At 44.8% G+C, this 16,313-nt stretch overlaps 1 protein-coding gene across 1 annotated transcript in view; it reads right to left on the bottom strand.

Annotated features, from left to right (window-relative positions):
- Window positions 1-16,313, bottom strand: part of LOC147724457 (neural-cadherin-like) — a 497,260-nt gene that overhangs the window by 132,869 nt on the left and 348,078 nt on the right. Inside the window, exons 8-10 of the mRNA XM_086966016.1 lie at window positions 15,510-15,682; window positions 12,768-12,936; window positions 9,908-10,078 (exon numbers count right to left, since the gene is read on the bottom strand). Of these exons, the coding sequence (XP_086822142.1) occupies window positions 9,908-10,078; window positions 12,768-12,936; window positions 15,510-15,682 (513 nt within the window). The remainder of the gene's footprint in view (window positions 1-9,907; window positions 10,079-12,767; window positions 12,937-15,509; window positions 15,683-16,313) is intronic.

Below are 16,313 nucleotides of genomic sequence, written 5' to 3'. Positions count from 1 at the left end.
TATATATGCTTTCATTTTTAAACTTTATATCAATTTCTGTAATTAAGGTATTATTATATATGTAGAGGTCCACAGTATTGAATGATTACTTAATAATTTTAATGTACAGTTCCCAGGAAAGGCCTAGTGAGTAACTCCTACTGATCCCCAGTTTGTCCATGTAAGAATGTTTCGTATTTTATAACAATATGTTGACCTAAAGAGGCATGATTACTTTCTATTTGCTGCACTTTAGCCTTTTTTAGGAGAGATCATATGGTGATTTTAATATTTCAATTATGTACCTTTGCTTGTATGATTTGTATGTACAAATCGAATAAAAGCTTTTGAACTGAACTGACCCCTTTACACTTGTACATTTCTGAATTGAGACATACAAGGGGTTAACGAGTGACTTTCACCACTGTGGCAGAAGCACACACCTTATGCTTTCTCCCTTAGCAATAAAAATAGGAAAACCTCCCATTAATCCATGGTATCTCCGTGACCCGGATATCAGGAAAGATCTTATCCAGGCCACTGATAACTATTTTCAGGAGAATGTGGGAACAGTGGACTCCGCCCAAACATTATGGAAAGCCTACAAATCAGTGATCCGTGGGCAGGCCTTGTCCTTGATAGCTGGTAAGAAGAAAGATAAGGAAAAAGACAGTACAGGCGGAGGACGAGGTTCAAAGACTGGTCCACTCTTGCCACTCTCCTTGCTGGGCAAGGCCGCTCTTTTTAAAATGATGGCGTTGCCCCATTTCCTGTATGTCCTTCAGAACTCTTTAAACACTGTTCTCAAATCATATTCCCAAGAAATCGAGAGCCTCCGAGAGACCTACTATGGGACGGAAAACCCAGGATAGCCCTGGCTAAGCTCACTCTCAATTGGTACGACGGTGGCATTAGTCTCCCAGATATTAAAAAGTACTACTGGGCTTCCCATCTTGCGGCAATAAACCAGGGGTCCTACGGTACTATCAATGACCCGGGATACACCATGGATAAATGGATCTTTCCGGGAGGAAACTACAACGGAGCGCTCTATTCTCGGGCCCGTAAATATCCCCTGACGGGTCCAACCTCTCACTCGGTCCATATATGGCATATAGCCAACAAACATTTGGGCTGGGACCACAGACTCACACTGGAAACCCCCCTCTGGGATTCTGAGAAACTCTGGAATCTGTGGCGGACCCAGGGGTTTGATAGGTGGGACCTCATCGGGATCTCCCAGAGCAAGGACCTCTGGGTCAAGGATGAGGTGGTATCGTTTGCCTCCCTCCAACAGCAGTATAGATTGGCGGACACAGAACGCTTTAGATATCTCCAGATCATAACTGTAGAGGACGCACTTTTTTGGGTATTTGGCTCAACACCTTAAGGTCGACAATGTGATACCTCCGCGGCACGAAACAAATTACAAATTACCCAAAGTAGCTTGTGCGCAATCATACACCCATTTGGCATATCTGCAGATCCGCCAAGCCCTCCGAACCCATTTCACTAAGGGTACCTCCCTCCCAGACGCCTCTCCCCTGGAGGGCAGAATACTAGACCGCCACCTGCCTGAAAAGGCTATCTCCCTAATTTATGAAAAGCTAATCAACAATATGGAAGACCCACTTCAGTCTCTTAAAGAGAAATGGATGAGAGACGGAATTGAACTTGACGAGGAGGATTGGAGGGAGGCAGTATCTTCCCCGAGGGAGGTCGTAGTTCAGGCTAGATTGCGTTTTGTTCAGCTCAAGATTCTCCACAGAATTTATATAACGGGACCATGCCTGGTGCGTATGGGTAGAGCAGAAAGTGGGGAATGTAGGCGCAAGTGCGGAGTGGGAGGGCACCTTCATACACATACTATGGGAATGTGAACACATACAACCTTACTGGCGCGCCATTCATCATATCCTTAGCAAGGTGCTCGCCGTTGAGCTGCTACCGGAGGCATGCAGGTACATCCTGAACATTTGGGAGCCAACAGCTCTCAACTTCTACACAAAGTTCGGAGCTACTCTGGCGGTAATGATTGCTAAGAGAACCACTGCACAGCATTGGGAGCTCACCAGCCAGGTGGGGTAGAAACTTGGAAAGGAGACCTAGACTGGTGCATGTTCAGAGAAAAGTCAGTTTACGTTGCCAGGGGGTGCCCTGGGTAATGGAGAAGGGTCTGGGTGTTGTGGAATTCGTACCACAGCGATATATGTACCCCACCAGCACACAGAACTGCAGACATTAGTTCGACATCCCCCTAGCTGTCCCACACCATACACTGTGCATTGCTTCTATGTAACATGAAGTTTAATTTGATTGAACAGTACTGACTCCTCAGTAATTTAAGTATGATTTGTTGTGTTGATGATACTTAATAAAAAGATTTATAAAAAATAAAAATAAAAGCATGCCAAAAATAGGAAAAAACACAGCAGTACAGTTTTCTTTTTAAAAGGTGGAAGAGGACAGATACATATTAATCGTGGATATAGACCACTAGCCCCATCTTGCCTTCACATTTCTATCCATCCCGCAAGAGTGTAGACTGTATTGCAGTTTGGAGTTGTCTTTCCTCTAATCTCTGATTATCCCCTCTGTCTGTCATGTGCCTTTTTATTTACTAAGGCTGCATATACTATCACTCTTACTAGAAAGTGCGTTTACCTCTATTTTTGCTAAGCTACTACTGAGCCTCCGCCCCACGATTTGTTTTCCATGACCACTATTTCATTATCAGCTCTGTCGAGGTCAAAGCAGTGTTAATAACCACCCTCACCACAATACACAATTGGTTTTACTATGAGCAGGTTGCAACATACCGGTTGGGCAAGGACGCCTGAAAATAGTTGCACTGTTAGTGTACAAGCTACAGTCCACTAAAATAAGACTAATGGTCACGATTCACTACATTTCCATAGGAAAATTCCTTAATTAAGGACCTTATTACGGGTGGCCTGATGGTTTCCAACCTCTGTGCAAACCTGTTTGGGGAATGTTCGGAATTATAAGTTATCTGAATGTTGTAACACCTGGCAATGAATGGAGTGATAAAGTCTTGAATTTTAGGTCAAACCTGCTGAGAAAAATGTCTGGAAATTACTGGAACATTCAGAATTTGGTGCGAAAAGCACCATAATCCATATGTTAGGGGAAAACTTACAATAGGATCTATTTATCACACTCGATAAATTCGATACCTGGAGTATCATGCTTTATCCAAGCCACTCATTATGACGGACTTAAAGTACATTTCTGAGTATCTTGGCATTCACGATGTTTTTTAGGACTCAGTCACAAATTCCCTGCGGTTTTTTGTGAATTATTGGTCAGAACATTATGTAACCATTTTCGCAAGTGCTGCACAGATACATTTGCAGTTTGAAACATTTTTCTTTGTCTAGGCAGGAAATACATTTTCTCAATTACCCACAATTTTTGGGAGGTACCTTCTCCTTTTTCACTCTTAACCCTGTGGAGGAGTGTGGCTCAATGGTTAGAGCGGCAGACCCTGATGCAGAGTTCTGGCCAGGGACCAGGGTTCGATTCCCGCCTCGGTGGGGTCTCGGGCTCAATTTCCTCGGACCTGTTAATTATTGCCTCGGTGCCTATTCTAATCACGGGCCCCACTCTGGGCAATAGCTTGCTTAGCCTCCACACCGGCCCCAACAGCGCTAAGGATGCCTGGCTTCACCCTGGGGGTGCCCAGGAGTGGACACTTCACAGGGAAAGCCAGGAGGGGTACCACAGCGGTATGAGTATCAGCGCCAGGAAGCCGAATAGGCGTCACTACAAGGTGACCGTCTGGTGACAGTGCTCTCTATAAGTACCATGACATTTACATTTAACCCTTTGTGTGCTCGTGACGGAACCGTTCCGTCACGAGCCTCGGGTGGGCTGTGCTGGTGACGGAACGGTTCCGTCACGGCCCGCTCGCCGTGCCTACGCTGACGTTCTAAAGAGCGGGCACTACTTGGGAGGTAAAGAAACTTTTCCCTGTTTCTCCTCTTGTGTAAGCCACTATCGCTGCTAAATGTACCCTTAGAGATGTGTAGCTTAGTTTACTTTGCAGTAGATGTGTTAAATATTTTAGTACTTTTGACTTCTTTGTAATTTTTCTTTGCAGTTTCTCCCAAATTCGCCATTCGGAGAATCTTTTCCATTTTGCTACGTAGCATTTCCTTGTGGTAGGTCTTCTCGCCTCTCTGAGCAATGCCAGTGTGTAGCACCCTTACGTTCTGCATTCTTAACAGGTCCCTTCTTTTTGGAAATCTGTGTGCTGGTACATGCACCATCTCGACTATTTATGAGAACCATGACTGCCTGGCCCACTGAGATACTATTAGTATCAGCGAAATGTTGCTGATCCTGCATTTGCTGAGTACCCATTGGGGGAACAGAGTATGCAAATGTCTTTGACCAACTTATCCATAGCGCATTCCCTTGTGACAGATGGTCTAGTTGTCTGGATCCGAAGTGTTGGCATTTTGCATTTTGGTGTGTTGCAAATAGCTATATTTGCGGTGTACCCCACTTCCGAAATACTCTTAGTGGTTCGTCCACCTTTGGCACAAGGAAGTAAGTTGAGTAGACCTCTTTGTTCCTTTGGTTGTCTGGCACTATCTCTATTGCCTCCTTGCTGAGCAATTCTTGCGCCTCTAGTCGCAAGAGCGAGAGTTCCTTTGCTGAGTGTGCCTTGCTTCTTGGTTTTCTGTTTGGAGGTTGTTTCTCTAGCTCTATACAGTATCCGTACTGTTTGATGTTTAGTATTCATTTGTCTGTGTGACCTTCCTCCACTCCTGGATGAAGTCTCTTATTCTGACCCCTACTGGTGCTGTGTGTTTGAGGTACTGTTTGTTGTGGAACGTCTGGTTGCTGCTTTTTCTTACGTCTTCATGCCCACCCCGAGGTGTTGCTAGGATGGGTGTTAGCTTCAGGGTGAAGTCACTTGGAGGAAGGCTGTTGGCCTCCTCTTCGGGTCTATCCATGTCCGTTTGCATGCCCTCGAAAGGACTGGCCCCGGGGCTGGTACTGCCAGTTCTGTTGATGCTGTCCCTGCTGCCCTTGGTTGTTCCTTTGATAGCCTTGCTGAAACGTTTGGTGTGATGTGGTAGACACGTCCCCCCCACACCACCTGGTCTTCTTGTGGGTATACCCCTTCTCATCCCTCTGAACTGCAGCGCTCACATGGACCTTGCTGTCTCGTTGTCGTTCTTGAGCTGCCTTAATTTGTCGTCAACTGGTGTGCCAAACAGTTGCTCTCTGTTAAAAGGTGTGTTCAGGATGTTGCTTTGGACCTCTGGCTTGAATCCCGAAATTCTGAGCCATGCGTGGCTTCTCTAGGTCACTCATATCATCATTAGTCTGCTGTACATCTCTGCAGCATCCAAGGCCGATATCAAGCATGTGTTCACCATGCTTTCGCCCTCCTCTACCAGGTGAGCCGCTCTTTGTTGGTACTGGTCTGGTAGATGCTTAAGGAGTTGTCCCACTTCCTCCTAGTGCTGGTATACGTGCCTGTTGATCAGGGTGTTGGGGTTTGCGTTGCGCCAATGGATTGCCGCATTTCTCTCCACCTTTCTCCCTGTGAGATCCATCCTTCTACTCTCCTTGTTTGGACGTGTTCTGGCATTAGTGGGGACATTGGCCCTTTTTCTAGCATTTGCTTTGATTATGGAATCGGTTGGTTCAGACTCTTAGATGTATGCAGGGTCCTTTGAGGAATGTTTATACTTCTCCGCTCTTGGAGTCACAGCTTTGCATACTGCTGGTTCTTTAAAGGTATCTTTTCCTTGGTCCAGCACACTAGGGAGCATGGGCAGGAACTGGCTCTTAGATTGTGGAGGCAGTAGAGTTTCCAGGAGAAAACATGCCTTGGGCTTCTCCTCCTCCATCTTTACCCCATACGTCTGTGCAGCCTTTTGGACGACTATATTGTAGATCCCTATGTCGTCTGGCAGTGAATGCCTCGAAGGGTATGTGTCTACCTCTTCTTCTGGTGATTCGGCGTCGAGATCATGACATTCCAAGTCTTGTGCCTCTGAGGACGACGAGTCCCGGTAGGACTGATGATCCTCGTCAACTTCACCCTCAAAATAATAGACTTCCTCCTCCTGTTCCTCGACCAGGTTCAGGCGTTTTCGGAGGTTCGGCGTCCTCGTTGTCCCTTTCGACTTCGAGCGCAGGTTTCGGCGGGATGGTGTATTGGCTCATATTTTCATCGAAGTCCCATTTTCTGCTGCAGGATGCTCGCCATTTCGGCCTCGAGCCTCCTCTTCTTCCTTTCCATCTCGGCGGCCTATTCAGCGTCCAGAGTTGGAGCGCTTTGCTTCAAGGCCGTTGAAGTAGATGTTGGCCCTTCTTTTCTCAGCGCCAAGGTGTCCTTTTCGAGGGCAACCTTTGACGATCTAGACTTTTTGTGTGCTTTCGCCATCTGGGAGTCCTTTTCAAAGGATCCGCTCGGCTGACTGTCCTTGGTTGCTGTTGCCTTTGTCGAGTGTTTCGACAGCAATGCTCCCTTTGAGGACTTTGTTTCACTCCTACGAGTGTCGCTCGGGGCTTTAGCTTCACCCTTTCGAGTGTCGCTCGAGTGTCGAGGGGTCGATGACTTCCTTACCTCCTTCGACGTCTTCTTATGGACCTCGATGACCGTGCAGTCCTCTTGCCCTTTAGCGATGTTGTCTTCCTCTCCACTGGAAAGGCCCAAGTCTTGGAGCGATGGAGGTGGCCCCTGCATGGTGTGGTTTGTCCTTCTCTGCCTCTCTCTTACACTGAGGGTCTTGGGTGTGAACGCCGAGCACACGTTGCAGTCCTCGCTGAGGTGGTTGAGCGGCAGGCACAGGTTGCAGACTGGATGCTGGTCCTTGTGGTGGCCATTGGCGCAAAACTTGAAATGTGTTTTGTCCATTCCAGTGTTCAGGGAGCCCCCTGTGCATTCTCTGTTAAATGTCGAGAACTCGGTCGAAAACCTTCTCCCTCGTCATTCCGGTTACCTGACCTGAAGTCTGGTGTAGCTGAAACTTTGATTTTCGTCAATTTTCTTCTGTTTGCTTTGATTCTTCTTCCAAAAAGCTCTGGAACTCTTCGGTAACGATCCAGACCCAACGGCGGAAAAAAGAATCTGAAGATGGCGACCAAAGGTGGGAGCTTCCGGAGGAAGCACGTCGACGTCACGAAGGACAACAAATGGTGGTATGTCGATGCCCACCTGGGCCACGGAAAAAAGAGAAAAAAGTCTACAATTCCAGACCCAACCACTAGATGGCGAAATAATGCACAGCATAGTGAATCCAGAAAGATTCACGCTGCAAAACCAAGGTAGTTGCCTGCGATTCCCCTCCCATAAGCACCAGTTACCCTCTGGTACACTTGTAAGTAAAATTACAAATACATGAATCAAACTATTGGAGGTGATAGAGATACATAGTCTTAATCCTTCAAAATATTTCACAAACAAATCTTTGTTCTTAGAAAAGTCCATGTAGTAAATCAGTTATGAATCTTGTAATCAGTGAAAGGATCTGCTATTCATATTTCAGTTGTTACAGCCACATGTGTTTTGCGGATCAATCGCTTCTTTAACGCAAAACTACCCAAGTACACCTATTTGTGGATGAGTGTCCACTTTGAAGTCACGTGGTGCTCCAAGTATAAGTTATGTATCCCCTACTTCTTTTCATGTTACTTCCCTTGTTTTTATCCCCCAAACGGATGTAGACTTTGTCGACACACTTCAAACTCCGAAATTGCATGTTCTTGGAGCTTGAGGTATGCCCGCAAATCGTCACAGCCTAGCAGAGCCTTGTTTTATGTGTAGGCTTCATAGGATGCTGGTGTTCTAAATGTTCCGTCTTCTTTCAGTTTCTACACCCACTCTATTTTATCATAGTTGAAAACAACACAGGAGGAGAGGGTGAAACGGGCTGGAAAATACAGAAGGCTGCCAGAGGCCCCGAGCCAGGTCCAAGATGGACACTCTCTTTGGAACGAGGCAGCTCACGACCTCGCCAGCAAAGTGGTCCTGGCAAATGCTCTGGCAGTGTTTGTGTTCATAGTCTTCACTCCTTCTTGATCATTTGCCTTTGTAGGAACCGAGAATTTAGCAGGACGTTGGAAGGAGAGTTGGATAACTTTAAGTTTCCCAGCACAGCTCCTCTTAACTACCCAGAGCAGACATAGGCTCAAAGATGAGCATGAGAAGGTAACCAGCACTGCCCTGGAGGCCATTTTTGGTCTGTGGCAGCGTCTTGCTACTACTTTCCATGGGTGCTAAATTGAAAACTATACTCTTAATTTGTTTGATTTCCACTCTACTATGTTGTGCAGCCCAACAACCATTATTTTTCTGAATGATTTTATTTTACATTTTCAAAAGAAAACAAGTAAACATAGCACATCGTACAATTATGTAAGGAATAATGATTCTTACTGGAAAAAAAAACACTCACAACCAAACGTTATGAAAATATCAATGCAACATACCACCCTAACCCTGTCATGAACGTGAAAATTAAATTTCGACAGGTTACTCCTCGGGTTGGAAGAGGACATAATGTAAATGCCAGAGGTGCATAATATTTTGGACATTGTCCTGCCTGATGTTGAGGCTTGATATGAGTAGTAAAGGAGTGCCATGTAGCATTGAATCTGACCATCCGGTCTTGAATGATAGCAGTCTGTTTCTCCATGGCGTAGATGGACCACGTCTCCCCTACCAGATATTTAAAGAAGGAGAAAGTGGCTCCTTCCACATGTGTGCCACACATAGTCACGCTGCTGGGAGTAGGTGGGAGAGCAGTCGGCCCAGAAGGGTCAATGTGATAAAAGACTGTTAGCCCCGGATCGCCCAGGAGAATCGTTAGTAGCTTAAGTGGAAGTTGAACGTTGGTTATGGCCTGCACTGTGCTCTGGATCTCAACCCAGAAAGTCAGGATTACTGGGCATGACCACCCTGTGTGTAGAAAAGTGCCCCTCCCTCTGTAACCCTTCCAGCACAAATCCGCACCCCCAGCATCTTGTCCAGCCTAACAGGTGTAAGATACCAATGAGTCAATATCTTATACGTGTTCTCGTTGTAGCGGGCACAACTCAAAGATTTTGCCAGTCTTTGCTAGATGGACCCCCAAGCAGGGCCGGACTGGGAACAGAAACCGGCCCTGGCAAACTGCTCAGCCAGCCCCCTCTGGTGTGAGGGGGGGTGCAGCCAAGCAGTTTGCGAGGGCTGGTTTCGTCCTATTTTGTGACAGGGGGCCGATATTGCCGATCCCCGGTAACAAAAACGGCCCCCCAGGGCCCAAAACCTGCCCCACCCTACCAGGGAAACGCCTGTTGCCCGCTATGGCCAGTCCGGCCCTGCCCCCAAGGGTTGTTGGATATCTCTATAGCCAACTCCCTCTCCCATTGCAACACATAAGCGTGTTTCCCAGAAGGAGTCAACTGTAAGAGGTAGCTGTTGAGCCATGATATGCCTTGATGACGCACGTTATTGAGATAGAGGGACTCTAGGGGGAGATCATCACGTTGGAGAGCCAGATGCGCAAGGGGCTCGTCTGCCCAATGAAGTGCCTGACTCAATCTAAAGCTATTGTGTCAAGTGAGGACAAATTTAGTAACTAAGTCACCTTGTGCCTGTAGGTCAACAACATCCATTCTTAAATAAAATACAATAAATTGTATGAATCCACCTCTATAACAGTACTATCCTTTTGCCTCTCCTACATCCTCCAACATCTATGATAGAACAGCAACTCCACTGGCTCTAGTGTCCAGGCTGATCAGCTACAGTTCCAAAATGAAAAAATAATCCACTTGAGCTGTTTCACTCCTGCACCTTCATGATTTAGGCTGGATGAAATTGCTTTGACTCTCACTTGGCAGTTCATGCACCATATGAATAACCAACAAAATAACATAGTATGTCAGAGAAACTTACACTGGTAGCGACTGTTCTCGAACTTTGGGTCATTGTCGTTGACATCGAGGATAACAATGTTGATTTGGCAGACGCCGATCAGTGGCTCATGGGCTTGATCTGTCGCTGTGACAGATATTGTATACTCTCTCTGCTTTTCACGATCAAACATCTGAGTGGTTGTGATAACTCCTGCAAAGGGAAATTTATATCACATAAGGAGCTGTTATTGATACACACAACGCGTGGCAGAAGACTTACAGCTGTAAGTCAAGATAAAAAGACGCAACTCAATCTGGGAATTCACTGTTTGGCATAACATGGTTACATAGTTTCCATGCGTGGTGTACTTTCCTTGTTTCCTGCTTTTTGCGTTTATTAAACTTCGCTTTCTGTGGTAATACATTAAACATGATCTGATCACTTGCACAAAGCAATCCTGACAGCGTTGTTTTATGGTGGGATTGTTAAGGGTGGGTTGTACAGACCCAGCATGCCTCATCAGTGGAGGAAATGAAATGCAAGCCAGAAGCTGAATGCTGGAGCAGTGTACACCATTTTGCTTGCTATGTTAGCCACAAATTATGGTTTTACAATGTGGACCAGATTCACAAAGGTAAACTTCCACTTTTGTGTAAGTTTATGCTTTTCCCGTATTCACAAACTACGATTTAATAGTAAGTTTACGACTGCAGAGACTCTGCAGTCAGGGCATAGAACTCCGCACATAAAAAGATAGCCCTGTCCTATCCTTTTATGTGCAGAGTCCTCCACCCCGAATGCGGAGTCTCCGCAGGTGTAAATTTACTATTAACCTTCAGTTTGTGTATACCGTAAAAAAGTGAGCTTACATAAAAGTGTATGTTTATTTTTTGAGTATCCGGCCATGTGCTTCTACTTTACCGCTCTCATACAGTATTGCTTATGACAGTTTATGCAAGGAAACATTAGCACTTCATGCCAGTAGGTCCGCCCATGACAACCTTCTGCCCATGAGCTGCATGAGAAACATTTGAGGTGACACAGCTTAGCAATTTTAACATCAGATGAGCACACTGCAGAGGGTCAACATCTCCCATTGAAGGGTTCACACAGTGCTTGAACTCGAACACACCAACCAAACACAGAGGAGATCCAAGGTGTAAGATGGTTTCCACTCTGGTGTAAGTGGCATCACCGAGACAAGCGCAGGGAAGGTTAACAATGCAAAAAAGCTCTAGGCTAGAAAACGCTTTTGGCCAATACCTAGGTTATGGGAAAGCGAGGCCCCTGCACCCAGCACTCCCTCAGCGGGTGTCAGATCTTCCAGCATCTGTTATCTATCTCCGGGGCAAACCATGAACTATGCTTTCAAAGGGGAATTTTTTTTACAAAACTGGTATTGAGTAACGGCTGCCATTTTTGGTGCAAATATTAAGCTTTCATCAGAGTCTTGTGCCCGTGACTTTACAAGTCGTTGCAATGACATGATGGGCATCAGAAAATCATCAACAGCAACCTATTAAAAACACAAATGTGGGCTTTAGGCTCCTTGTAAAGTTCAGAGGAACCTTCTTGCATAAATCTAGCATCATATATTTTACTCTATTGACAGCTAAAAGCAGCAGGTCAGCAGCGTATCGTAACTGGACTGGCTTGATCAATCTGTTGGATAAACGTTTCCTCCATTGCCCTGGTCCTAGGATATCCAGGCGGTGTTAACTCTTTGGGCTAGTTAAAAGTCCACAACTGTTTTATTCCCTTGTCTTCATGTTGCATAGGTTGACTGATTTGCCACTGTAGTTTAGTTACTTACGTTCGCCACACACTCTAAAAAACAGAGCACAAAAAAGAGCACAGCAAAAAACCTGAAAGAAATTGAACTGATTTGCCCCACTCTTGTTTATTTCAATAACTGTTGTGAACGTGCTATCGTTTACTTGATTTAAGTTCAAGTATTCAGCTTCGGTCAGAGGTGGATGCCCTGGTACAATTAGATAAACAACAAATAAGAATTTACCGGTAAGAACATGTATCAGAAATTGTCTAGATTCAGATTTAATGCACCATCATATTTAGGTTTAATGTACCATCAGATTGAAGTTTATATACCATCTGAATCTGGTTTTGTAAAAAAAAAAACTGTGGCTCCACAATTCTTTGTAATAGTTGAGGATGGATGCCATAGACACCACTACCTATAAGATGCATGGATAACGGAAATAAGGCTGCTCTAGCACCCTCATTTCAGGTTTTTGAACAGGTTTTTATGAACCCTTCACAAAACATCAACTACCAATTAAAAATTAGCAACATCTGGGGACTCATGCAACTAATGTACAACATATTTAGTTTCTGGTCTTCATCTGCTAACCATTCCATTTAGTTTCCATAAATACATACACTCAACCGAGGTGCAATGCTGCCTTCCAAATAACCTTTCTTCTTATTCCACTCTGCCCACCAGCAGTTTTCCCTTTTAGCTGCCTGGCATCTGTATATTCTCAAAATACTTTGATGCTGAGCCAGCCATGTACTTTTTTCTCTATTGTGAAAATGTTCCTAAAGTATTTCTGGGCCACGCAAACAATGATTTACAAATAATGTACTACAATACTTTTGAATAACATTGTAACAAAATTTTTCTAATCTTCCTGTACCTTTTGTTTCCATTGAAATTTGTTGGAACTTTGTGCATAAGACTCATTTAAAATTGTGAAATGGTTCATATACACAACAGGTGGATGGATGTCAATGGGATGATATGGTCTTGTGACGTTGTAAAAACACAGACTTTTGCACCAGAACAACACAACAAGATATGTTGAGGTTTTAGCTTTTCATGGCGTCTTCACTCATGGACACTCACAATAACCACTGGTAGAGGCAGCGGGTCCCTCACCTGTGTCCGAGTCAATGCTGAAGCCGGGCATCGCCCCGTCTCTGTGCATGATGCCATACTTCACCTCTCCATTGAGGCCCAAATCCTCATCATGAGCTTCCACTTGCAAGACGTAGGTGCCAGGGAGTTGGTTTTCAAGCACCCAGCTGTTTTCACTGTAATGCGCGCACTGAGGAAAAGAATCGTCCAACAAAACAATGGGTGAGGCCTGGTCATATCTCATGAGCAGTGCATAATAAAAGCAGTGCTACAGCACATGCCCTTAGTACAGATGCTGGGAAGGAACATGTGTTATACTTTTTGAACTGTAAGCATATTTCCAAATAAATAATTGTGTTGATTCACATAAGTAGAAATGTAGATGGGTAACAAGCACTTTGTACAATTTATCCAAGCCATGTCCACAGGTAATGTTAATGTAAATTCTCTAGCTAGTCATACCCAAATTATGAAAATGATAAATGACAATTACGCACGTATATAGCGCACGACTACCCGGAGGCATCTTGGCGCTTGTACGAATACCGCTGAGGAACCCTTCCTGGCCTTTCCCTGTGAGGAGCCCACTCCTGGGCACCCCCAAGGTGAAGTCAGGCATCCCCAGCGTTGTTGGGGCCGTTGTAGAGATTAAGCAAGCTATTGCCCAGAGGGGCTCATGATCAGAATAGGCACTGAGGCGAGAATTATCAGGTCCGAGGAAATTGAGCCCAAGACCTGCCGTGGCGTCAATTGAACCCGGGTCCCGGCGAGACTACTGCATCAGGGTCTGCCGCTCTAACCATTGAGCCACACTTCTCTAAATTATGCATGTCGTAATGTTCATGGATGCATGCATTGTGGCAGGCACATGGGAAATTTATATCTATGTTGTTCCTAATCCCATTTGTGCTTCAGTGTCATCTTAGGGATTTTTGAGGTCCCAGAAAGGTAATTTTTGCGACCCTCCTTTTGGCAACTGTGTTGAATGTTGTTACTCATTTTCTGCTAATTCAAGCCCAATGCCAAACAATATTGAATCATGCGTTACATTGTCAGTGAAGGGGAGTGGGTAACATAAAAGCAGACACAATATATATGGGATGGGGCCCCAAAATCCTTAAAATGACTTTCGGTAGAGAGAGCTAGAGTCTGAGGTAGAGGTAGGCTAAGGGAGGGAAATGGTTGCGATACAAAAATAGAGGCGACCGAGAAAAAAGTATCACTTTCCCAGGGGAGCCTTTGAAATGGGCACCCTGGGCTATTGTCTTATTTGGCCATGCCTTAAAACGACTCTGTGAAGGGTCAGGAAAACAAATCTCTTCATATTTTTAACTGTATTAACTTATTATTTTCTCTAATGCCTGTCCTATTCAGGGCACCATTTCCGCACACATTTTTAAAAAAATGTACAGATGCATTCAATTAGCCATACTTTTTGTACACCTTAAGCTTCACTCATTGGTAAGGTGCTGTAATGAGTGTGTGAATTCTCAAAATGCTACAACTTTGGAGATAGAAACCGATCTGAACTGCATTTCCCCGGCCACATCTTTTACACTCTCTTTACCCGACCAAATCTACCAATAGGACGTAAGACTGACGTATGAGCAATGTATGCATATGTAGCATGCATCGTTCTCACCTAAACCCTATTTCCAAAAATCCACTGATCAATTCTGTAAATTGAGTTTATACACTGAAAAAGCATCTGACAGGGTGAGCTGAAGACATCGCTGGAAGGATAGGGAGCCATATGGTCTGGGTCTTAAGAGGGCATCAGCCATTTCTATAGGTACTGCCTGGGCTAAGGAAATGGTTAGTGTCAATAGGTTGCCCTCTGAACCCTTTATCAGTCCAGTATCAGCAATGCAGACCTGGCATTGTTGTTTGAATTCACTGACAAATATGCACTTAAAATAGACATATGTTTTGTGGCACAAGGAGCAATTATTGCAGAGGTGGGTATTGTCCTTGCAAGCTTCATACTTAGCAAGGTTTTCTGCAAATTAGACATTTTTGGCATTAGGAATGTATACAAAGATTGGTGTGACAAGCAAAGCATTGGTGCTGAAATTCGTCTATAGAGAGTGCTTGAAATAATAAATAAAGGGCCCCTAGTTGTGCGAACGTGTATCTGAGAGATGTTGTTACCGTTGTTAGTATTAATTAGAATGCATATGTTTTTACATTCTTAAGTTTGATAATTATAAATCCTTGAGTGAGTCACATGATCTTCTTGTGAGTTCGAGAATTAGGAGAAAAGCACTAGGTGACATAGCATGAGAATTCTATGAAATTGGCTAGTCTATGCCTCCAAATACTCCAGAGGTTGCTATTTATTTTCTAACAAGTCAAACACTTTACTGCCAAACCGCTAGTGTATTTTACTTGCGACTCTACGTTATTGCCCCTTCAGGTGCGTCACTTTTTGTGACTCACAGCAGGCGTAAGACTGACGCATGCCCTTTCACATGGCACTTGCCCCATGTGAAAGGACACATTGCTGGAGTTGCGTCTATTTTCAAAAACACTCCAGCAATACGTCAATTTTGCGCTTTCAGATACGTCAGGAATAATGAGATATCTGAAAATCCTTGTAACATGGAGCGTCATACCATAAATATGGCAAATCCATGTTGTCGCAAGGAAGGTGCGCCACTTTTCATAAATGAGGCCCTCAGTTTCTTGAGGAAGAATTAAAGGGGCGCCCTTATGCCAGATTCAGGTAGGCATGATGATGTCAATCACACTGCAGGTGCTCACCTCTCTAAAGATTGGCTTGTTATTATTAACATCGTTAATGCCCACAATGACGAGTGCGCTGCTGCTCAGGGGCGCTGGTCCCCCCGAGGAATTGTCATCCACGGCTGTGATGTTCAGCACATATTGAGGACCCTCCAGCCTTGGCAAAGGGCTTCTGCGAAGCTTCAGGATTCCTGCATTGCAAAGGGAAAGGAACATGTAAGCATTTGTGCTAAAATCATCAAACAAGGCTATGGGGGAAAGTCTATGCGGGCCCCTTCGTTTACTAGGAATGAAAACAGCAATATTTAAAAAGTATTATTTCTTCAAAATAAATAGAAAACATCCAAGCACATATGGTGGCTACTATAAATTAACATTCATTGGCACCTTTAGCACAACATACTGACGGCATGCAAAACCTTATTGAGATTTATCAGGCCACGCAGGCCACCTAGCGTGGTACGGCATGGCTTGATAAATCTAGGGTAACGCAACGCATCGCAAATCGCTGCCTTGCATTATTCTGTCCCAGGGAGGTGTTCCATGGGTTTAGCTTGGGCATTCCCATGCACCCATCCATTGATTTTGGTGCATTTCCAGATTACCAATAGTGGTAGACATGGGAATGCATCAAAATGCTTCGCCTCCCCGGGTGAGGCGTAACAAGGAGAACTATATATTTTTTACTCCTCCTTGTTTCTACTTTTTATGTGTCTTGCAATCAGCAGCACACCTGGAAAGAGAAAAATGCACCTGAGGATTGTTTTTGTGCAGGAAGGTGTCCCTTCCTGCACAAAAACAAGTCTGCCTACACCACAGAAC

The sequence above is a fragment of the Lissotriton vulgaris genome, chromosome 4_1 (genome assembly GCF_964263255.1).
Source record: "Lissotriton vulgaris chromosome 4_1, aLisVul1.2, whole genome shotgun sequence".
NCBI classification, from domain to species: Eukaryota; Metazoa; Chordata; class Amphibia; order Caudata; family Salamandridae; genus Lissotriton; species Lissotriton vulgaris.
The sequence above is the reverse complement of the archived record's forward strand: the minus strand, read 5'-3'. Positions and strand labels throughout refer to the sequence as shown.